Source organism: Elephantulus edwardii, unplaced genomic scaffold (genome assembly GCF_000299155.1).
Source record: "Elephantulus edwardii isolate Elephantulus edwardi_28Jun2011 unplaced genomic scaffold, EleEdw1.0 scaffold00057, whole genome shotgun sequence".
Taxonomy (NCBI): Eukaryota; Metazoa; Chordata; class Mammalia; order Macroscelidea; family Macroscelididae; genus Elephantulus; species Elephantulus edwardii.
This window is the reverse complement of record NW_006399807.1, coordinates 15,531,819-15,557,392: the sequence shown is the minus strand read 5'-3', so window position 1 is coordinate 15,557,392 and position 25,574 is coordinate 15,531,819. Positions and strand designations below refer to the sequence as shown.

The 25,574-nt window shown below is 39.2% G+C and overlaps 1 protein-coding gene across 2 annotated transcripts in view; it reads right to left on the bottom strand.

The window, feature by feature from the left end:
- Positions 1-25,574, bottom strand: part of FMO1 (flavin containing monooxygenase 1) — a 44,185-nt gene that overhangs the window by 4,031 nt on the left and 14,580 nt on the right. Inside the window, exons 2-5 of one of the 2 annotated variants that reach the window (XM_006887423.1) lie at positions 20,044-20,232; positions 16,062-16,224; positions 4,578-4,720; positions 1,373-1,572 (exon numbers count right to left, since the gene is read on the bottom strand). In XM_006887423.1, the coding sequence (XP_006887485.1) occupies positions 1,373-1,572; positions 4,578-4,720; positions 16,062-16,224; positions 20,044-20,232 (695 nt within the window). The remainder of the gene's footprint in view (positions 1-1,372; positions 1,573-4,577; positions 4,721-16,061; positions 16,225-20,043; positions 20,233-25,574) is intronic. The other variant, XM_006887424.1, reaches the window with a different exon arrangement.

Genomic DNA, 25,574 nt, shown 5'->3' with positions numbered 1-25,574 from the left:
TAAAGAATTAACCTAATGTAAGTTACAAGCAAAAGCTCATGACTTTTAAGGTTCATTTTGAATTTCCCAGGGCTTACAGCGATAAACAAACTTCTACAAGCTACCATCTAAGCTAGACAAAGATTATGATATGAAAACCTGATAGATAAGGCTAAAATCTCTGAGAGGCCTGGATGTAGAAGTGTAAGAAGGAGGGAAGAAGTGGGGGAAATATGGAGATGATGAAGAGGAGAGTAGGGGAAAGAAGCAGGTATGCATGAGAAGGATGAAGATTAAATCAGGTATGTATACTAGAAAAGGGTGTGCTTGTCAATCAGTGTTGGGCTAAATGTTACTTTATATTTGGTTAATTTCCAGAGTGAAATAGCAAGGGAAACCAGACAGGCTCACCAGGCTGTGGGGTTACCTTGGTAATAAAAAGCTACTGTACAAACTTAACCAATTAGAATGTAAAACCTTCATTTCTCGATTGAAATACAGACCATGTGGACAAGGGCTAGAAGACAACGTCATTAGGGAGATGATAAAGGACAACCATAACAAAACCAATCAAATAAGTGCTGCCATAGGGTTGATTCCAACTCACAGCGACCCTAAAGGACAGAGTACAACTGCCCCCTGGGATTTTCAAGGTTGTGGTCTTTACGGAAGCAGATTGCCACATCTTTCTTTCACAGAACAGCTGGTGGTTTTGAACCATTGACCTTTCAATTCAAGAATAAGTGCTTAATCATTGTGCCATCAGAAATCTTCAGAGGATCAACATAGGATTCAATTTTTCTCAAACCACAACTTAAGGAAGAGTGTTGCCTTTAGAAACAAAACATGAAAAACTCAAACTCACTCCCACTGAGTCTGTTCTGATTCATAGCAACCCTCCGTTGGGCCTCTGAGGCTGTAATTATAACAGGAAGACATAGCCCATCTTTCTCCTGTGGAGCAGCTGGTGGATTTGAACTGCTGGAGACACCGTCTTGTGGTTAGCTGTGCAATACCCTGCACAGTAGGCCACCAGAGCTCTCAGAAGTTATAGATAAATCCTTGTCTTTTGCTTGTGGCCACTGAGGCTTTTAAACTTGCCCAGGGCCACTACTGAATTAGCTTGGGAAGTGGCAGGGCTTTAATGAAGCCCCAGGTACCAATAGTAACATGAAGATTAAGATAGGACTGAAAAAGTTACTTACAAGAAGAAATGATCTCATTTCATTTATTTGACATTCAAGAAAAACAGTTTTTGCTACATAATGAAAATGTTGAGTAGTTTACCTTTATAGTCAACCACATTGCTGTGTTATTTTTTGGTTTTTAAGTGTCACTGGAAGGGCTGAGGCTCCCTCTTTCCAACAGCCCTTGGCAGTGAGACTGAAATTACCTGTCTTCTGGAATTAAGCCATAATTTTCATGGTTGAACCAACTGTTCATCTTTTTTCCCAGCAGCCAACACACAATTGGAGTTGGAAGAGCATTTCTGAACATGTTCTGAAATCGTGTCATGAACACCATGTCCCATGGATATCCTGAATCATAGACTCGGCTGATCACCCATGCCCCTCCGGTAGTGCTGAGGAACACCTAGAGAAAATCAGAGGTCACTCCATTGGACGTGTGAACAGGGTTGGCCCGGCTGAAAGTGTAAGACCAGGTACCATGAATTGGAAGGCCCTTAAAAGTTTGCTAATTTCAAAAGACATTCCCGACTAGGTAGTCTTTCTTAAAGTTGTTCTTTTGAGGCAATCATTTGCATATCTCTCACTCACAATCACTCATTTCTACTTCTTCACTGGGTTTCCAAGGTTGAAAATTGCATGGGAGGAGATTTCCCATTGTTGTCCTGAAGAACTGCTGGTAAATTTGAGCAGTCTTTATAAAGGTTAGCAGTGCAACTCCCTATGAACAGCTCCTAGAGTGTCCCTTGTATATCTATGGTATTAAAATGTCTTAAGACATATCGAGCCCTATTATAGGTCAAGGAATCCCTAGTTGGTACAAATGGTTAAACTTGGCTATTGTTGCAGATTAAATTGTGTCCCCACCCCCCAAATTGTATATATGTAATGGTATAATGTAGAAACTATGTAAGGATTCTGCATGATTTTGTAAATCAAATAGTTATAAAAGGATTAAAGGTGGACTCTACCACTCTTTAGGGAGCTCTGGTGGCCTAGTATTAAGAAGCTGTGCTACAATCCCCATAGCACATGGTTCAAATCCACCAGCTACTCTGTAGCAGAAAGATTGGCAATCTGCTCCAGTGAGATTAACTGCCTTGGAAAACCTGCTGGAGGGTCAGCTATTGGTGCATTCAACACTCTTTAATCCCCCATCACTGCCCTGATCAATAGAAAAGAATTTCCTAAGGGTGTGGCCTATAACAGTGCATGTAACATGAGAGATATGGTGGCAAGAATTCTAGATGCCTATGTGGTTCTGACATTAGATAAATTTGTGATGAACTGGCCTCCCTGTGTCATGACGCTGAATCTGATATGACATTTTGGTAAACATGAATTATGTTTTAATCTGATGAGAGTTTCTTCATATATATTATGGTATTATGATTGAGTCGGAACTGACTCACAGCTGACTCTCTAGTGAGTTTTCAGAGTCAGTAATCACATGGCAGGACACTGCCCATCTTTTTTTTTGTGGAGCAGCTAGTGGATTTGAACCATGAGCCTTTGAGTTGGCAGTGCAACTCCTTACCACTAGACCACTATAGCTCCCTATTTCTTTAATTAGTTATATCTATAATGTGTTAGACTGCAGTGAGGTTGGAAGTTTGAATTCATGAGCTGCTCTGAGGGGTAAAGATGAGCAGTCTTCTCCTGTAAAGATTTACAATCTTGGAAACTCTGGAGAGTCATTATGAATTAGAATCAACTCAAGGGCAGCGAGTTTGGGTTTTGGTGTGATTTATTTATAGTCACTTGTTTGTTGTGATGGTACACAGGGAGGTTATGAGTCCGAGCTAACTCTGCTGCACCTAACAGACAGAACGGTGTGCTCTACAACAGTGAGTGGGCGTCTTGTTTTATTCATGACTTATTCTCTGGTGTATCATCAGTGTCTGTTACAACACTCAACACACTGGAACACAGCAATTTATATTAGTTTATTTTCTAATCAGATAGGATATACACTATAGAAGAATAGTTAGGTGTGCTAAGAGTATAAAAATGTTAACTAAGCAAAGCAAAATATATTTATTACTGAAATTCTGAATAGCTAGAGGCTACTTTGTGTGAATAAGATGCTGAGAGAGGGAGAAGGGTCTTGAACTGGGGAGAACTGGGAAAAGGTGGTGGAACAAAGATTCAGGATCTGGAAAGGGCATTTGGGACCTTGGGCATCAGAAGAGACCTGGTTGACTACAGTTGAGAGTGGTCCAGGTATATTGTGAGGGGTAAAGTAAAGATGGGAGACTTGAGCCAAATTCTGGAGTATTTTACAATGCAGGCTTAATATGTCTATAATTTATTGTTCCAGTAAAGGTGCATTATTGAAACTTTGTCAACAATGCCATGTCATAATAAGAGCAGGCTTTTAGAGGAACTACTTGTGGATGGCTGGAGGTAGGATTTGTCCATTGGAGGATGGACTGTAGGTAGCAGTACAGGCATATGGGGAACAGTTATATTTAGGTGCATGGACTTTGAATCAGAGACTTGGGTTTGAGGACTAGCTGTGCTACCTACAAATGGTATGATGTAATGTAGGTGGTTTATATAAGTTTCTCAAATGTAATCAGGAATGCTGCTAGTACTACAAAGCCATGGGATCCAATGCTTAACTCAGATGCTAAATGAAAGGTCAGAAGTTCAAACCCTGACTGATGATCTGCTTCTGCAAAGATTACAGCCTTGGAGAGACTGTAATTTAAGAGTTAAATCACTGAGTTAAAACAGCAGTAATAGCTACTTCAGTGTCTTGTTCTAATGACTGGTCGAGGTGATGACCTAATGTTCTTAGTGCAGTGTTTGGCACAGAGTAAGCTCTCTTAAATTATTAACTATTAACTATCTCTACAATTATTGTTGGGAGCATACATTCTTAGCCATAGTGTGAGGTGATATGATCCTATTGAAGTTCATATAATGGATTGAAATGGAAAAATGGGAGAACTTTGCAGGGAAAAATTACTAAAATTTTCTGCCCCATGGGACTGAGTAAGGAAAATCTTTGTCTTGTGGTCCCTGTTGGACGACTGGGAAAATTACAAACCTACTAAGGTAGAGAATCTGGTTCTAGAGGAAATCTAACACATAAGATTTACAATGAATTTCCAAAGAAGCAAAAAGAAATACTTTTAAAATCCCATTTTATGTGTATACATATCCTAAGGGAGAAGGATGGACATTCTCCTTCCAGGTGATTTATTGCCTCTGGAAATCCCCTGGAGGATCAGCTATGAGTCAGTTCCATCTTAACAACATTTAACAACAACATACATATTCTAGACATTTTTAATTCCTTTTATCACTTATTATGTATGGTATAGTGAATTCAACGTTGTTTGCCAGAGACACACAACAATGTGTTGCGTGGGGATAGTTCTTCCTTAACGCCAAGAACTGTACCTTTTTTGCCTGGTGGCTGGCTTCCACAGCAATGTCTGTGCCAGAGTTACCCATTCCAACTACAAGGACTCTCTTGTCCTTAAATATATCAGGATGCTTATACTGTCGGCTATGAAAGTATTGTCCTTTGAAGTTATTTATACCTGTAGAAAAAAAAATGTAAGAAATAACAAATCATTTACAGGATCAGCAAATGAAAGATAAGTGTCTTTCAGTTGATAACATCCTTTTGAGAGATAATTTCTTTTTACTAGATTATTCAAGAATAAAAATTTAAGCTCAAACTCATGGCCATAGCTTTGGAACTGACTAGCGAAACCTCTAGAGGGTTTTGGGAGGCTGTAAATCACGTGGGAGGAGATCGCCTGCCTTTCTCCTTTGGAGTCACTGGTGGAGTCAATCCTCCAGAGGGGCCTTTGAATTAGCACAGCAACTCTAGTAATAATTAGAAAAGAATTAATTATTATTATTCCATCAAAGCTCTCTATTCAAGTGTAAGGAAACCAAGGATACAAATATGTGATATTACAAGAAACACAAACTAGCAGGCAGTTATTTAATTGTTGTCATTGTTGTATGCTGTTGAATTATCTAAGACTCATAGTGACCCTACATACAACAGCTCTGAAGCTTGCCTTGTCCTGAGCCAGTCTCACTGATTCTGACACACCTACCTCCATTTCCCTAGTCGCTGTAACAATCCATCTCATCTGTGGTCTTTCTCTTCTGCACTGTCCCTCCACCTTTCCGAGCATGTTGTCCTTCTCCAAGGATAGTTCCTCCTGGTCACGAGCCTGAAGTATGTAATATGGAGCTTCAAAATCCTAGCCTTCAAGGAGAAACTTAGTTTCACACTTTCCAAGACAGACCTATCTGTTTTCTTGGTGGTCCATGATATGTTAAAGACATTTCAAAGGCATCAATTCTTCTTCTGTCATCCTTAGTCATTGTTCAGCTCTCTGATGCATAACAAGTAATTGTGAAGACCATGAATTGGATTAGGCGCACCTTAATCTCTAGACTGACATTGTTGCTTCTCAGTACTCTCAAAAGGTCCTTGACAACAGATTTACCCAATGCAATTTGTCTTTTGATTTCCTAACTGCTGATGTCAAGAGTATTGATTGTGAAGCCAAGCAAGCTGTAACTGTTAACAAACTCCATCTCTTCTTCATCCATCATGGTGCTGCCAATTGGTCCAGTGGTGAGAAACTGTCTTCTTGATGTTGACCTTCAATATATTGAAGACTACAGTCTTTGACCTGCAAGTGCTTTAAGTCTGGCTCAGTAATTATTTATCACACACTAACTAAATAGGCCTCCAGCTTTATGTATTAGGACATTACAAACTTAATGGGAATATCATAGTATAAAAGTATAAGGAGTCATTACCATTTAGAGTTTGAAGGAAACCAATAGGATGATAATATTACATTTATTAATACTTGATTTATTCTTTACAGCTTTTCACAAGCAAGAACTTCTTAGCTTGGCTACTAATGGAAAAGTTAGTTGACTTAGAGGCACCACAGAAGACAACCTGGTTGTAGACTTCTGAGAAATTGTTGTTGTTAGGTGTCATTGAGTTGATTATGATTCATAGCTACCCTTTGAACAACAGATCTGAACTTTGCCCTATCCTCACCAGCTCTGATACACTCAAGGCTATTGTGACCATCACTGGGCCAATCCATCTTGTCAAGCCTTTTCCTCTCTTCTCATTGATCCTCCCTCTCTACAAGAACAATGTCTTTTTCTTTATGGTTGTGTAGCATTGCTTTATAAATACATACCGTGTTGTTTTTTTTAAAGACAATTTTTTAATTTTAATTGTGATTTTAATGAAAGTTTACAGAAGAGTTAGATTTTTTAATCATTCATTATTGCAAATATTATCCACTTCTCGCCCTTTCTCCTCCCCCAGTTCACTTTTTAAAAAATGTTCTTTCATTGTCCCACAATTACCCCTCTCCCACACCTTCCCAAGTCCTTTTTGCAATATATCTCTTATTCTGGGCTGTTGTCATACCCATAATGCACAATCACCTATTTATATTATTTTTATGCATTTCTTTTTTATTTTTCTTTTTAAAATTTATTATTAATTGCAATGAAAATTTACAGAGACTTTGGATTTCCATTCATTCATTGTTGCACTTTTCTCCCCTCTCGCATTCCCTTTAAGAACAGGAACTAGGCAAGGATGCTCACTATCACCTTTCTTATTCAATATTGTATTGGAAGTCTTAGCGATAGCAAGAAGACAAGAGAAGGGAATAAAAGGTATCCAAATTGGCAAAGAGGAGGTAAAATTATCTCTCCATGCAGATGATATGATACTATACTTAGAAAACCCTAAAGACTCAGCAAGAAAACTGTTGGACACAGTGGACCAATTCAGCTAAGTAGCAGGATACAAGATCAATGTACAAAAATCAGTTAGATTTCTCTACAGTATTTCTTTTTTTAATACTAGTTTATTTACAAAATTCGAATACATTTATTTCAAGAACAGATTCTTCCAATTGTACAACTCCATCACTAATTCCCCCTCCCCCTGCACATTCTCATCCCTCTGCTTCCACCTTCCTCGACCCCTCTTGGATCCTTATACTCATTTTACAATAATGGTTTTATACAATATTTGTCCTTGTGGGATTGAGTTAGTTGACTCAGTATAATGATCTCCGTTCCTTCCCAAGTTAGGCAATAATTTACAAAAATCATTGCTCCTGTGTGCTGTGTAGTGTTCTATTGTGTGAATGTATCATAATTTCTCAATCTGTTCATTTGTGGTTGGACAAAACAACTTTGACATGGATTCTTCTTTGGTTATCTTTATTCATTGTCCAACTTTCAGATACATAGCAAATAACTGAAAGATCATGGCTTGAATCAGGTGTACCTTAGTCTTTAAAATGACATCATTGCACCTTAGCACCTTGGAGAGATCCTTCATAGCAAATTTCCCCAATGAAATATGTCTTCTGATTTCTTGACTGCTTGTTCTAAGGATGTTGATTGTGGATCCAAGTAAGATGAACTTACTGACAACTTGAATCTTTTCTCCATGTATCATGATTTCACCTATTGGCTCAGTTGTGCTTAAAAATGCTATGGAGCATAGCCCTACTCTGCTGCACATGGGCCAGCATTGTCTTAATACACATCGGTGTGATTCGGTGATGCCAATGGTTAAGCATCCAAATATTTATCAAACAGGTACTTAAGGTCACTCTCACAGTGTTGGTTGTGATTCATAGTTGACCTTCTGTCTAGTTTCCTTGACTGTAAATTGCAGTGGGAGGAGACTATTCACCTTTCTTTCATGGAGTTGCCAGTGGATTTGGACCCCCAGAGGCACATGGCCTTTGGGTGAGCAGTACCACTCATTATGTACTATGCTACTGAAAGAACTCTCAGATATTAAGGAATTAAACAGAAAGTTGGCTGTTCAGATCCACCCAGAGATATATCAATCTTCTTCTGAACAGCAGTCAAACCAAATTAATTGCTGTCAAGTTGCTACCTACTCTTAGTAACTCTGTGGGTCAGAATGGAACTGCTTCATAAGGTTTCCAAAGCTGTAAATTTTTATGGAAGCAGACTGCCACATCTCATAGAGTCATTGGTGAACCACTGGCCTTTCAGTTAGCAGCTAATAGATTAACCACTATGCCACCAGGGCTCCCTTCTGAAATATCCCAGCCATGGAGAAGCCCGGGGAATTTACTTTCACTCTGACACACACATGATTGTCATGAGTCAGAATCAACAGGACGGGAACTGTTGTTGGAAGTGTTGCATTGTTTGTTGTTGTTGTGTTTTTTTTCCCATAAACAAGAATGGATAGCAAGAAAGTAAAGGGAACTGTGATTCAGTGCTTCTATTCTAGTTAGCAAAATGTTTTAGATACCAGTGTCTGGCACTGTGCTAGTGATGTGAGTGGAATGATAAAAAATCCCCTTCCATCTTATTTTTGGGGCTATAAATCTTAATGTGAGAAGACTTCCCATCTTTCTTCTTTTGGTTAGCTGCCCAATATCTTATATGCTATGACATTAGGGCTCCTGGTGGAGGAAATAGGATAAATAAAATATAGCTCTTATTCTCAATGCTCCTTGTGGGTTGGAGCCATTCATTTATAGTTTACCTAATGACTCTGATGAGTAAGTATAACTTAGACCATGTGTGCTGAGTCAACCAAAACTGGCTCTGAGAGAAAAATGTATTATGTTGATTTGATCAAGATTAGATCTATATGTCTTACTAGATATCTTATAGAATTGCTACCAGATCTTAATGAAATATTAAAAAGGAATATAGAGAGGCTTGAAAAATACTCTCAGAGCTGTTTTCTTTTTCCCCTCAGAGCTGTTTTAAGCAATACAAAGTACATGCTGGGCAAAAGATTCTCATTTCTTCAGAAATATTGTTAAGATATCTAGATTCGCAGCTGTCAAATGTAGATGCTGTGGATGGTGACTTTACCAAGGCCTGATGGCTCTTTACCTCAGCTGCACTCATTGGAAAGTTAATATCAAATGAATCCTGGCTAAAACCAAATCACAATCCAGATCATTTAGAACTCAGCAAGGATCCAACCAGGTTAAATATTAACTCAGCACAGGAAACCTGTGAACTGCTGAGATGGAAGAGCTGGATAAGCCTGCAGAGAACCACAGAAGCATCCTCACATATTAGATTTTCTGATTCTCTCCAAATGGAATGATTTGAGGTTTCAACTGGGTGAAAATGAGTCTATGGTGGAATCTACTCCTGGATACTTTCCTCTGCTGTTTTACAGGGGCACAAAATGAGAACTTTTCTTTAGCACAATGTGATGTAGTAAAACCACCAGAAAGTATATACCTGGAGAAGCAAAGCTGACCTCAGAAGTTTACATTTGTTTTCTTTGTAATTCTTAGTACTTTTACTGAGAGTTTCTGCAATTTATTCTTTGACATAGCTTCCCAGAGTTCATGAATTCACAGATTCTCACAAATACATTTGTTGTTGTTTGAGTACCCCTGAGTCAGAACCAACCCAGAGTTGACACTCCAGTGAGTTTTCAGAGGCAGTAAATTGCATAGGAGGAAATTACCCATCCTTCTCCTGTGAAGCAGCTGGTGGATTCAAACCACATGCCTTGGGGATTGCAGCAGAGCTTCTTACCACTAGATTTCTAGAGCTCTTTCACAAATATCCTTAGTGAATTATTTCCCCTCCCTCCAACAGTTAGAGACCATTCCAGTAGTATATGCAGACTAAACAAGGCAGGAAGGCAGATAGTAGGGTTGGGAGGATCCTAGTGCAAGTCTGTTATAGCACTGATGTGCCATTAAGTTGGAACTGACTCGTAAGTGCCCCTCCAGTGGGTTTTCAAAGCTTTAAAGTTACATGAGAGGAGATTGACCATCTTTATTGCTTGGGACAACTGGTATGCAAACCTAACATTTAATCTTGGACCTCAAAAGAGCTTAAATAGATTCCAAATAATCAGTGGATAGTTTCTGTAAAGCAAACATTCAGAAAGTCTGAAAGACCCACAGAGCTCTGCATGATTGACCTGTGATGTACATTGTGATTGTGATGTACACTGTTGAGCAATGTTGTACAAAGCCTATAATTTATAGAGAAGAGATCAGGGGCTTAGAAAGGTTACATGAGAGTCCCAAGATGTCATAGCTATTAGTATAATCTAGAATCCATATCTCAGAGGCTTCAAGATCATTGATTTTTCAAATTGAGCACATTGTGACAGTTGTTTTTAAGTTACATATTATCCTAATATCATCTGACTTGAGAGACCTTTGGAGGTTGGTCAAGGACTATTGGAGGCTTGTTGTGAAATGAGTCTTGGGATCTTTCCAGGCCATAATAAGACTATAATTCCTCCACTGGGCTGACATAAAACTCTATTCATTGTTCTGATACAGACTGCTGTTGTTGTTTTAGCTTCCATCAACTCTGTTTCTGACTCATAATACTCCTTTGCACAACAGAATGAAATACTGCCCAGTCCTGCATCATTACGAGGATCAATTGCAGATAGTATTATTGTGATTCATAGATTTCGATTGGCTGATTTGTCAGAGGTAGATTCCCAGATCTTCTTAGTTTGTCTTATTCTAGAAGCTCCACTGCAACCTATCCAGCATCACAATGAAATGCAAACTGTATTGTCAGATGGGTGGTGGCCATGCCTGAGGTCACTGGCAGAGAATCAAAACCAGGTTCCCACATGGAAAAGAAGAATTTTACCAACACAGACTACATGCTGCCATATTTCCTCTAAATGCTTAGCAATATTACATACTAGGTTTTTGTTGTTAGGTGCTGTTGGAACTGGCTCATAGCTGACCCTCCAGCTGGTTTTCGGAGGCTATAAGTTGCATGGGAAGAGATTGCCCATCTTTCTCTCAAACAGCAGGTGGTGGATTTGAACCATCTAACTTTGAGTGCCTGCATTATGCAGATGAGACAACCCTGCTTGCTGAAACTTAGGAGGACCCGAAGCACTTTCTGCAGAGGGTCAAGGATAGCAGCCTCCAATATGGCCTGAGGCTCAATGTCAAGAAGACAAAGATTCTCACCACTGGACCAATTGGCAGCATTAGGATGGATGGTGAAGAGATTGAGATTGTTCACAGCTTTCGTTTGCTTGGCTCCACGGTCAACATTCTTGGCACCAGTAGCCAGGAAAGTAAAAGACGTATTGTCATGGGAAAGTCTGCTGTTAGGGACCTCTCCAAAGTACTGAAGAGCAATGGTATCTCTCTGGAGACTAAAGTGCTTCTTATACAGGCCAGGGTCTATGCTATCACTTGTTATGCATCAGAGAGTTGGAAAATGACTAAGGAGGATAGAAGAATTGATGCCTTTGAGCTGTGGTGCTGGAGAAGAGTATTGAGGGTACCATGGACTGCTAGGAAAATAAACAGATTCATCCTGGAAAGGGTTAAACCGGGCGGCTCCTTGGAGGCAAGGATTCTGAGGCTCTGTCTAACATACTTTGGACATGTTGTAAGGAGGTCCTTGGAGAGGGACATCATGCTTGGGAGGGTGGAGGGACAGCACAGGAGAGGAAGGCCCTCTATGAGGTGGATTGATTCAGTGACTGGGGTAATCGGGATGGGTGTGTCAGAGACAGTGCGATTAGCACAGGGCAGAGCAGAGTTTAGGGCTGTTGTACATAGGGTCGCTATGAGTCGCAAGTGATTCGACCGCACATAACAGCAACCACCACCACCTTTGAGTTGGCAGTGCAATAAGAGATTTTGAATAAATATGGTGTAATCCCTATACTAAAAAGGTCTGTGGCCTAGTCAGTAAGGAATTATACTGCCAACTTTTAGGCAGATGGTTTGAATCCATTGGCTGCTTTGTGAGAGAAACATAGGCAATCTCTTCCAATGTGATATATAGCCTCTGAGAATCCACTGGAGAGTCAGCTTGAGGTTGTTTTGCAGGCAAGAGCTGGCAAACGATTGCATTGCCTTAAAATGTGGTGAAAATCCATGGTTGGATGTGTTTCTGCAGATGCTGCTGAGCCTCTTTCACTAATGTTGGAGATGCAACAAACGGAAGAGAACTCATCTTGATGTTTTCCAATTCAAATATTCTGTTCTATGACAATTTCAGTTTGGCTAAGGAAAGAGACCTGGTGGTATAGTAAATAAGTTTTTGATGCTAACCAGAAGGTTGGTGATTTGAACCTATCAGCTGCTCTGGGGTTATGGGGGAGAAAAAAGAGCTGGTGATCTGCTTCCGTAAAGATTAGAGCCTAGAACAGTTTTGGGTAGTTTTAGTTTGGTACAACTGTAGTGACCAATGGGGACAGCATGAGTCAAAATCAACTCAAAAATAATAATAAAGAGAAAGGCTTCCTAGAGTCCTCATGTTTTGAATCCTCACTGCAGATCAAATAAATCAAACAAAAACATTCTCTATCTTTTGATTTGTAATTCAGCTGAAAATTGACATGAATTATGGTTGCAAAATGCATATGAAGAAACTGAAACTCAAGGATCTCTTGCCTTTTCTTTTTGGAGAAGGGAGCAAACTGGTGGGGAGGGGTGGGCAGGGAGAAAAGTGCAGCAATGAATGAATGGAATTCCAAAACCTCTGTAAATGTCTATTAAAATTAATAAAAAAAAAAGAAAACAAAATCCTAAACCCTGGACCAATGGGCAAGGTTTTAAGAGACAGAGAAAAGCTCAAAGTTGTCAAGGATGTAAATTTAATTGCTTCCACAATTAATGCCCTTGGTAGTAGCAATTAAAATAAATCAAAAGATGTGTTTCTTTGGGAAAAGCTGCTTTCAAAGACTGCTTCAAAGTGTTTAAGAACACAGATGTCAGCTAAAAGCCAAGGTATGCCTGTACAACCTTTCTTATTTATTTTCTATGCAATTAAAATTTGGACAATGAGTAAGGGTGATAGGAGAACTGATGGTTTTGAATTGTAGTGTTGGAGAAGAGTACTGAATATCTCATCAGCTTCCCAAATAACAAATTGTGCTTAGAGGAAGTGCAAAGAGGATACTCCTTCAGAAAGGCAAGAATGATGTCTCTAAGATATGACAACAGGTGCCATCACATACTTTGGGCATGTTGTCTGGAAAGGCCAGTGTTTGGGAAAAGACAACATGCTGGGGAGTGTGGAGGATCAAAGAGAGGAAGACCCTCAGTAAGACAGACTGACACAGTAACTACCAATGGGCTTGAGCATATCAGAGATCATGAGGATGTTTGGTTCCTGGAATTGCTATCAGTCTTCGTGGATTAAGTGGCACCTACCAACAAAAACAGAAGAAAGAAATAAAAATGTTCCTATTGAAGGGTTAGTTTTGAATGAAAAGAAGGAAGGAATAATTAAAAAAAAATGTTGAGTAATTAACCATTTGCATCGCTCAAGGACTTGTCAAGATAACAGTATAGTTCCTTAAAGCAAAGTCCTTAATAAGTAAGTATACTTGTTAGACACCCTCCGTAGACCACAGCTCATTGTTGTTGTTGTTGTTGTTATGTGCCGTCGAGTCGCTTGCGACTCATAGCGACCCTATGTACAACAGCCCTAAACTCCACTCTGTCCTGTGCCAATCGCACTGTCTCTGACACTCCCATCCCAATTATCCCAGTCACTGAATCAATCCACCTCATTGAGGGCCTTCCTCTCCTGCGCTGTCCCTCCACCCTCCCAAGCTTGATGTCCCTCTCTAAGGACCGGTTTCTCCTCACAACATGTCCAAAGTATGTTAGACGGAGCCTCAGAATCCTTGCGTCCAAGGAGCCACCCGGTTTAACCCTTTCCAGGACAAATCTGTTTGTTTTCCTGGCAGTCCATGGTACTCTCAATACTCTTCTCCAGCACCACAACTCAAAGGCATCAATTCTCCTTCTGTCCTCCTTGGTCATTGTCCAACTCTCTGATGCATAACAAATGATTGCGAAGACCATGGCCTGTATCAGATATACCTTAGTCTCCAGAGAGACACCATTGCTCTTAGGACCCTAAAAACAACAGATTGAAGCTTTGTCTGATCCTGTGCAATCCTCACAATCTCTTTCATGCTTGAGCCAAATGTTACAGCGCCCTGATTTATTTATTTATGTAGTGAAAGACAAAATTTGATTGCCTTACAGTGGTATTAGCCTTCGTTTATTTTTCCAGGGTTTTTTACAAATACTGATAGTTCTCAAATCTGAATGAAGCTATTTTCATAGACAACTAGCATAATTGCTTGTGAACACTTTCCTCACAAGACTATAGATTGACTGGTTGTTGCTAGGTGTCTCAGTAAACTATTGATAAATAAAAAAAAAAAAAAATCTCTTGCCTTCTCTCTTAAGACTCATCCCCTATTGGATATTGAACTCATGCCATAAACTTTTAATAATAAGGCAAATTGCTGTGTCATGTAGCAAACCAACCAACCAGTGAATAAAACATGGCATTTTATTTACACGTGGATTGACCTTTGTAGGTTCTAATCTTTACTTTGATTATACAGCTGCTGCCGAGGCTAGCAACTTGCCTAAGCAGCCATGCCTTTGAAGACTTCCTGCATGCCAAAACTTATTTAAGGAGGGACATTGAACATCAGTGAAGCATAACACTGTTTATTAAGACATTCATTTTACTCTTTTAAACTCAACTTTGTGTGAAATAATATGCTCTAAATAAAAGCAAAAACTAGCCAGAAAACTGTGATTAGAAATAAAACTCTGTGAACTCAACAACTATTTAATGAGTGAGCCACAAGAATTCATTCCCAGTTAAAGCCCCAAACCATAAAGTTCATAAGAGACAAACTGTGATCAAACTTAGAAGACCTCGTCTATGGTATAAAGAGACTGCCAAATATAGCCAGAAATGCACAATCTGAAGAGGATAAAATGAATGAATGGGACCTTCTAAAAATTAAATCTCTGTGCTCAACCAAAACTTTTCCCAACAGAGTGTAAAGAAAACCTACTGTTGGCAAACAAATATTTGGCAATACCACGTCAGACAAGGGCCTCATAATGAAAATTTATAGAATATTCCTGGGTCTCCACAAGAATAAGACAGATAATCTAATTACAAAATGGCAAGAGACATTGAAAGAACTTTCACAGAGGAGGACATTCAGATGGCCAACAGACACATGAAGAAGTGTTTAAAATCACTGGCAATAAGAGAGATGCAAATCAAAACCACAATGAGATACCATCTTACCCCAGTAGCAGTGGCGAAGTTTAACAGGGCGGCAAGTAATAAATGTTGGAGAGGATGTGGTGAGATAGGAACTCTTATACATTGTGGGTGGAATTGTAAAATGGTACAACCACTCCAGACGGCAGTTTGGCTTTTCCTTAAAAAGCTGAACATAGATATTCCATACGACCCAACTATTCCACTGCTTGGAATATACCTTGAGAAAATGAGAACTGAGGCACAGAGACTTGTACACCAATGTTCATAGCAAAGTTATTTACCATCACAAGAACATGGAAACAGCCCAGAAGTCCAACCACAAACAAATGGATTGAGAAATTATGGTATATTCACACACTGGAATACTATGCAGCAAGCAGGAGCAATGATTTTGTAAATTACTGCCTAAGTTTGGAGAAGCTAGAAAGCATCATGCTAAGTGAACTAACTCAGTCTCATAAAGACAAATACTATATAACACCATTATTGTAGAACAAGTAGGAGGATCTGAGAGGGGGAGCAGAGGAGTGAGCATGGGTGGGGGAGGGGCTTAATCATAAGGCGGCACAATCTGAGGAGTGGAGGGAGGGGTCGGTAAAGGAAAGGGGAGAGATATGGTGTGAAAAAACAACGTATACGGACTTTTTGAGTAAATCAGCATAACATTTTTTAAAAAGAAAAAATTATTTAAAAAAACACCTCAAAAACCTCAAGAATTTCTTTCCAGAACAATCACATATCAGGATGGCTTCGTTAAGACATAAGTTGCAGAAGATACTGTACCTGGGAAACAGTCCAGGGGCAAATTTGGGTTAGTAAGAAAACCAGTGCAAATCATAACAGCATCAAAGACAGCTGACTCTTGTTTCCCTTCACGAAGAGTGACCACATCCCATTGGCCAGAGACAGTAAAATCTGGGCGCTTTGTTATACTGCAGACTTTGGTCTGAAAAAAGAATCATAGATATGATCAGTAGTTTGCATGAATCCTGGCAGTGCTTCCTGGCTGGTGTACCAGTTGACATTTTAAGCATATTAGAGCCTAGAGTAAAAATGATTAATAAATTTAGTCCTAAAAACCTAGTCAGGTTATCAGATTGATCATAATTTTCTGGATAGAACCATTCTAAGGTTGACATCATGGAGAAGTAACTAAGAGAAGTACTGAGGTCCAAAAATTCTAAGAGATTTGCTCAGATTTTCACAGCAAGAAATAGAATCAAGATTGTAATCTAAGTCTTCTGGTGTCTTTTTCATTATTCTGTTTTTATGTAGCCTTGGTTTCCAGAGAACTTTCTCTTCAACAAGAGTTCCTTCAATAAAAAACATGGTTAATTTATAAGTAAAACCAGAAATTTTATCCCAAGTATGTTATGAAATATGTTAGATAATCTATAACTGAACTTTCCCCATATCTATGAAACTATTGAAATACGATAACTTGCATGGTGAGACTTCATCTCATATTCTTTGGGCATATTTCCAGGATGGGCTGGGCCAGTCCCTGGAGAAGAACAATATGCTTGGAAAAGTAGAGACTTACTGAAGGAGAGGCTTAAGCATAGCAGAGATAGTGTGGATGCAAAGATTGTGACGTATTTTATTCTGTTGTACCTAGGGAGGCTATGCATAGAAGCTGACTTGATAGAACTTAACAACAACAGCAGTAGCCTGAATTTTCTGAGATTAATCCAGATATCAAATAGTTCAATTTCTGTTTCTACTCAATACATACATGTCCATGATTATTTGATTCGGATTCAGAAGATACATGTACAATAAGTTCAAGAGAAGTAAAATTTAAAGCATAAATAATCCACTAATGGAAAGGTTTTACTTAATTTTTTTCAGAATTTTCAAGCATAAGCTTGTCATATTTCTCTTAATTTTGCTATTCTGTTTATATATCCATTTTTCAGTTATCAGTATAGCTAGATCCCTAAGATTGAGTTGTTATGTGAAAATAAAGAATGACCAGATAAGATTACAGAATTGAGGATGACTACATCATTTCATAACTGCCAAATTACTCTAGATAATATCATTACATTGTTACAGTGTTGTTAGGTACAATTGAGTCAAAATGGACTCATATCTGCCCCTCTAGTGAGTTTTCAGAGGCAGTTAATTACAGAAGAGGAGATTGCTCGTCTTTTACCTGTGGGGTGGCTAGTGGATTTGAACTGTGAGCCCTTGAGTTGCCAGTGCAACTTCTTACAACTAGGCCACCAGAGTTCCCTTGTCATTACACTGTTGTTGTATACTACTGAGTTAGAACTGATGTGTAGCTGACCCACTATTGAGTTTTCAGAGGAAGTAAATTATGAGGGAGAAGATTGCTCCCTAGTCATGACACTGTTGTGTACCGTCAAGTCAGAACCAACCCATAGCTGATACTCCAGTGAGTTTTCAGAGGCAGTTAATCACACAGGAGGAGATTGTCCATCCTTCTCCTGCAGTCATTGCACTACTAACTGCCAAATCAGATCATCATATAACTGCCAAAACATTGAAAATCGTGGCCCAACCAAACTAATACATAGCCTTAACGTCAAGAGTAAGCCAATGTTACTTTTGCCTAGTACTTTGTCATTTATTATTACCAGACATGTTGTTAATGTGTGAAAGAGTCAACACAATTTTTGCTATTGTCATTAATGTGAGATGTTAGAGACAAGCTAGTAAGTTAGGAATCATCACACACTCATTGCTGTCTGGTTGGAACTGGCTCACAGATGACCATCTATTGGGTTTCCAAGGGTGTAAATCACATGGAAAGACATTGTCCATCATTTTCTTGAGGGACAGTTAGTGGCTTAGAATGGCCAGAGAGGTGAGGCCTTTAGATTAGCAGGGAAACTCCCTACAAGCTATGCCATTGAGGAATAAGTGAACTACTTGAAGTGCTTTTTTGCATTTTCACATTATTAAACTCATGTACATAAACACAGGCTATACACATGGTTTTCACCTGATGGTACACATAGGAATCAGATTGATTACGTCTGTGGAAAGAACCGCTGGAGAAGCTCAAGATCAGCTGTGAAAACTAGGCCAAGTGCTGATTGTGGAACAGACTGCCAGCTACTCATATGTAAGTTTCAGCTGAAGCTAAGGAAAATTAAATAAAATCCACGGGAACCAAAATAGAACTTGAGTCTATCCCACCTGAATTTCAAAACCATTTCAGGAACAGTTTTGAGGTCTCAAACACCAATGAGTGAAGACCAGATGAGTTTTGGGAGGATATAAAGAGTATCATCCAGGAAGAGTGCAAAAGGTCATTACAAAGACAGAGGAGGAAGAAAAGATCAAAATGGATGTCAGAAAAGGCTCTGAATATTATTGCACTAGAGTGCCAAGAAGCCAAAGCAGAGGGAAGAATTCAAGATCTTAAAGAGCTGAACCGAAAATGTCAAAAAACAGCATGGGAAGACAAAATAAAACATTACAATGAAATGTGCAAGGAGCTGGAGTGAGAAAATCAAAAGGGCCAAACTTGGTCAGCATTTCTTAAGCTCAAGGAACTGAAGAACAAATTCAAACCTCAAGTTGCTATACTTAAGGATGCTTTGGGTAGAATATCAAATAATCCAGGAAGTATTAAAAGAAGACAGAAAGAGTATACAGAGTCACTGTACTGAAAGGAATTGGAAGACAGAGAAGAATTTGATGAAAAAACATATGAGCAAGAGCCTATGGTGATGAAGGAAGAAGTTCAAGCTGCTTTGAAGGAATTGGCAAAAAATTGGGGAGAGACTGAGTAAGATGGGTTCAATAATGTATACTGCACTGAAACAGAGGAGGGAGAAAACTGTTTAAAAGAGATATGTGACTAGGTATTTCTGTCATCACAGGAGTCTAGAGCGAGGGCTACATAGTGGAGGGGACCTGGGGGAGGGTTTGTAAAACAATGAAAGAATCCTTTTTTTTACTTTTCCATAATTTTTGACTCATGTACTTATAACTTGTTAGTCAAATTTGTGTCTTCTAGGTTGCAACACCCCCATGATACATCTTCAAGGATATGAACATGTACGGCCAAGTACAATCAATAAGAGTGCATCTAAATTCCAAAATCAATCTCCATAATAGTCTATGTGTTTCCTACTGCCAAAGGGGCCCTTTAGAGTAGTGAGAGAAGATCTTCACCCTGAAACCCACAGCGTCCCTTTTCAGCAGGAAGTAGCTAAGAGAATACGCCATCCCCTTTTCCTTATGACTCAGGGTGAAGTCTCTCTCAGGGAGGAGTGATAGGGAATGGCAAAGGGCACACCAACAGAGAAGATAATCAGAAGCGACTTTGACAAGCACTGTGGCAATTGGACAATTAAAACAGACATTCGGATGGCGGGGAAGAAGAACAAACTGGGGCGGAGGGTGGAGAGAATGGTGCGGCAATGAAGGAGTGAAAGCCCAGAATCCCTGTGAATGTTCATTGAAACTAATAAAATTTAATAATAATAAAAAAAGAATTAAAAAAATTTGGTAATATTTGCTTGCTTTTAAAATGTTGTGGCACAAATATGAGTAGCATTTAGTGAAATATTTGTTTCAGATTTAGAAATTTAGTTTGATTATTTAAAAGATTTTTGTGAATCATGTCCATTCATCCTAATAAGGGATTTACAGCATTGGACACCCAGTGGAGAATGTCTGTGAGAACTGACTCAACAGCAATTAAATGGAAAAAAAAGGCTATAGTGAGATAATAGCAAAGAGGTAAGAAATACTTCTGCCTGCTGACTGAAGGTTAGTATCTTACCTTGAATTGAATGCACTTGACAAGGTTGAACCGGTCTGCATACATTTTAAGATATTCCAGGAATAGAGAATTTGGGATGTAGTTTGGGTAATCTTCTGGAAATGGAAAGTCTGCATAGCAAGACATCTCCTTGCAGCTGTTGGACACCACCGACTTGTAAAGGCTGGCTCTGCCTTCTTCAACATGCTCCTGTACAGATAGCACACACAAGTTGGTGTGTATGTATGCACATGGACACAAACATACACAACAGGAAGTGAATATTAACTGTGAGAAATTTCAAGCACTGATAGAATTTAAAGTGACCCAAAATATGTTACTTTTCATCTTCCCAATGGGATTTACTTCACTTGGATGTTGATGAGTATTAGATCCCAGTAAGAGCTTTATGATCATAATTTCAATTTCATTTATTACATGTTAACGTATACAACTGGGAGCAACTCACCTTTCTAGATTTGTGTAGTCCCACTGAGCTATTGACAGCAAAATATAGCTATTGTGTACTGTCGATTCAGAACTGACTCATAGCCATCCCTTGAAAGGGCTGTCAGAGACAGTTTAGTAGCACAGGAGTAGATTGTCCATCATTTTCCCTGTGGAGAAGCTGGTGGACTCAAACCATGTGCCTTTGGGATGGCAGCACAGCTCCTTATCATTAGGCCACCAGAGCTAGGTAAGATCCAGGAAGAGCTGTTTGAATTATGGACAATTGTTAGATGTTGTAGTTTCATCAGAGGTATTGTTGAAGGAATTATGGTGAAGAGAGGTTCAGATTAGAAATGAAATGGAATTTTGGTTTTATAGGAAGGTTATGGTACTCCACCAAGTGTTTTTAGCATGGAAGTGATTAATGTTAGATTTTGGAAAGATAATTCTTATTCTACAAAACACAAATTAATTGGGATGAGAAAGGAAGGAAAGAGATGAATAAAGTGCCCAGAATACAAGATCGTTCTAATGATGCTGAATGGAAGCATCGGCGGTTGGGTTTGAGAGAGGTGGGGATTTGTGCAGTTGCAGTAGGAAGGAATGCATTAGCTTTTGAGACAAATTAAATTTAGTGAGTAGGGAATGAATATGCTCCCAGATGTTTAGACTGAACACTTGTGTGTATGACGCACCAGTACCCATTTTTGCATCCTCAGTTTTTATTTAAATAACTAGAAAACATCAACATCTCATGAATCTATCACTAAGCTGAGTATTAAACTATATTAGTAATACCATCAATTCACATTGCCTTCATTTTTCAAGTATAATGATGGGTGTATTTTCTTCTGCTCTTAATGAGAAAGTCATTTGTACCTTAATATTATTTTCTACCTTGAATGTGTGTAGTCCCTTGTCCCTGGGAAACGAATATTGGTTTTATTTGCATGAACTAAGATCTGTATGATATGGGTAGCTATTATACAGAATAAAAACATGAACAGAACTCTGTGGTTTGAGTGAATGCTGCTGATCTCATCTGATACAACTTAACTCTTACAGAATACCCCACTTTTTTGTAGCCCTGTGTCTGGTAGCTGCACTCATCAAGACTATTGCTGGACTCTGGCAAGCTTTGGCTTCTGAGAAAGAGAATGAAATCCTGATTTTTTTTTTCATGCTGCAGGAGGATCTAAAACAGTTCTACTCAAAAGTGGAGCCTGGAGTCAAATATTGGTGTAAACTGTTATCAGATTATGAAAAGAGAAGTACGGACATTGAGAGAAAGCATTTAGAAACTTTTATAGTGGCGATTTGACATTGTCCAATAGTCAAAGATGTGAACTCCTTTTTGTAGAACCCGGAAGAGAGAAATTTGAGTTTTGTGTAATTTTTGTGATGATTTGAATGAGATTTGACATGTTGTTGATTTGAATGAGATTGTGTACTGTTGTTTATGTGTGCCTTTGAGTTGGAACTGACTCATAGTTGACCTTCTGGCAGTTTTTCCAACACTGTACAATCATACAAGAGGAGACTGACTAGCTTTCTCCTATAAAGCAACTGGTGTATTTGAACTGTGGTACTGTGGCAAGAAGTTGTGCTGCAAACCTGAAGGCTTGTGGTTCAAAACCACCAGCTGCTCCATTCAAGAAAGGTAGGCAGTCTCCTGTACAATTAACTGCCTCTGAAAACTCACAGGAGGATCAGCTATGAGTGAATTCTGACTCAGTGGCACACAACAAGTTATGTACAAAGACTATATTAAAACAAACAAAACCTCTCAAACCTGTTGTGGTTGACTTGATTCCAGTGCCTGACAACAGCATGTGTCACAGAGTGGCACTGCTGAACAAGTTTCCTTGTTTGTAATCTTTATAGAAGCGGATCACGAGGGCTTCTTTCTATGGCACTATTGGGTGGATTTGAATGCCAACCTTTAGTTTAATCTAGCCCAAACTCTTTGCTCTGCATTGCCTACATTAAAGTGTGTGATATTGTAACCTTAGTTTGTTATAAAAATGCATAAAATCTGTAATTTACTTTTGATTATAATATTACAGGATATATTGACACTGGCTATTGATAAAGAATTAAAGATAAGCTTTCAAATTTCAGAACAACTTGCTTGGTTTTTGGATATCAGTTATAACATGAATTCCTGAGCTTACCCAAATTATTTTCAGTTTTTTCTCGCATTCCCAATGTGTCTCTACTGAGTGCTATTAAACAAAACTTGTAGATGTACTTTATCCCCAGTGAGTGACATAGCTCTTAGTCCAACCAAATTGGTTGTGCTGATTAAACAAACTGGATCTTGGCTGAAAGCAAGGAATACCAGAAGAATGTCTATCTGTGTTTCATTGATTATGCAAAGGCATTTGACTGTGTGGATCATAACAAACTGTGGCTGACTCTGAGAAGAATGGGAATCCCAGAACATTTAATTGTGCTAATGCGAAACCTATACTTGGACCAAGAGGCAGTAGTCAGAACAGAGCAGGGTAACACTGCATGGTTCAAAATTGGGAAGGGTGTACACCAGGGATGCATCCTGTCTCTATACCTTTTCAACATGTATGCAGAGCAGATTATCCGAGAGGCTGGGCTCTATGAGGAGAATTGTGGCATCAGGATTGGTGGAAGATCTATTAACAATCTGCGTTATGCAGATGACACAACCCTGCTTGCTGAAACTTAGGAGGAACTCATGCACATGCTGTGGAGGGTCAAGGACTGCAGCCTTCAGTATGGACTGAGGCTCAATGTCAAGAAGACAAAGATTCTCACCACTGGACCAATTGGCAGCGTCAGGATGGATGGCGAAGAGATTGAAATTGTTCACAGCTTCAGTTTGCTCGGCTCCACAGTCAACACTCTTGGCACCAGCGGTCAGGAAATCAAAAAGCGTATTGCGATAGGAAAGTCTGCTGTTAGGGACCTCTCTAAAGTGCTCAAGAGCAACAGTGTCTCTCTGGAGACTAAGGTGCGCCTGATACAGGCCATGGTCTTTGCAATCGCTTGTTATGCATCAGAGAGTTGGACAATGACTAGGGAGGACAGAAGGAGAGTGGATGCCTTTGAGCTGTGGTGCTGGAGAAGAGCACTGAATGTACCCTGGACTGCCAGGAAAACAAACAGATTCATCTTGGAGAGGATTAAACCAAGCTACTCCTTGGAGGCAAGGATTCTGGGGCTTCGTCTGACATACTTTGGACATGTTGCCAGGAGGGACGGGTCCTTGAAGAGGGACATCATGCTTGGGAGAGTGGAGGGACAGCGCAGGAGGGGAAGACCCTCTATGAGACGGATTGATTCCGTGACTGGGGTAATCGGGATGGATGTGTCGGAGGCAGTGTGGTTGGCGCAGGATAGAGCAGGGTTTAGGGCTGTTGTGCATAGGGTCACTATGAGTCACAAACGATTCGACGGCACATAGCAACAACAACAACAAACAAGAAGTGACTTTGTCACATAAAAAATCGTAAATATTAATATATACAGTATGTATCAAAGTATGCAAGTAGATGTTTAATAGCATGTATCAAAGTGTGCAAATAGATGTGTAATATGGAGAATTGCATCATGCATTATGGGTTGGGTTTTTTTTTTCATCTAAAAGTAGAGCTATTCAAATACACAAAGAGTATATTAATTGTCTATGAGCATACTTTTAAAATATATTCAAAGGTGCTCCAGTGGCTTAATGGTAAGCAATTACGCTACCAACCCAAAGGCACATGTTTCAAGTCCACCAGCAACTCTTGCAGGAGAATGATGGGTGGTCTCCTCCCATGTAAATTACTGCCTCTGAAAGTCCACTGGAGGGTCAGCTGAGTTAGTTCCAACTCGGCAGTACATAACAACAATATCCTCTTTAAAAAGAATGTGTTTGCTGTTATTGTTTTCTTTTGTGTCTATGTTGTTTGCTTAATTAACATTTATTGAAATTAATTTTATTTTTTTACTGTAATGATAAAAATATGAAACTGCATTTTATAGATTTTGGTTTATGTTTCTAATAATTCTTTTTTAGTGTATTTTACAGACATTAAAAAAACACAGCCAATGCTAACTAATATAGACTCTATTGAATAAGGTGGAACTGTCCTATATGGTTTCCAAGGCTGGAATTCTCTAAGGAAGCAGATTGCCACATCCTTCTCTCATAAGTCAGCTGGTGAGTTTGAACCTTTAAGATGTTGGTTCATAGATGAATGCTTAACTACTGCATCAACAAGGCTCCTACGAAGACACCAAACCCAACACACTGCCCTTGAGTCTATTCCTTTTTTGAAATTACAAAACTTCGTATTCACAGGCTATTTGAGAGGTCCAACTCTTTAGATGGTGCTTCTTAAACTTTGAGAGTGGCAGAGTCCATAGAGGGTTGCCCTGTGGGAGTAAGGTGGACTGTTGTCTCCTTTGTGATTATCAGCTTCTGAGAACCTGCTGGCAAGTGAGTTATGAGGTGGTTCCAATGATTTTTTTTTGGTTTGTAAATGTTAATGTGAGTAAGAATCATCTAGCATCTTGTTAACTTAGTGATGCTGATTGAAAAGGTCTGCTTTAGGGCCAGAGGGTGTATGCTTCTATCAGGCTTCCATGCAAACATTGTGGGTCAGTCAGATGGTGCTTGGTGAGAGGCAAGATTTTAGAGCGGTACTGCTCCATAGGAATATAATGCAAGCCATGTGTGTAACTGAAAGTTTTCTGCTAGTAGCATTGAACAAGTGAAAAGAAAATAGCCAAAGTAGAATATTTTAACTATGTAATAAATAGAAATGAGCTCTGGTGGCCTAGTGGGTAAGGAATTGTGTTGTCAACCCAAATGTAGGCAGTTTGAATTCATCATCTACTCCTCGGGAGAAAGATGGACAATATCTTCTGGTGTGAGCCTCTGACAACTCACTGGAAGGTGAGTTATGTGTCAGTTACTACTCATCGAGAAGGAGTTTGAGGTTTTGGTTTTTTTTTTTTTTTTTAAGTATAAAAATAATTAACGAGTTAGTTTACATTCTTTTTCACCTTCTCAAGTCTTTGAAATCTGGTATGTATGTTACCTAGTTTCATTCAAATGCTGAATTAAGTTCATTGGA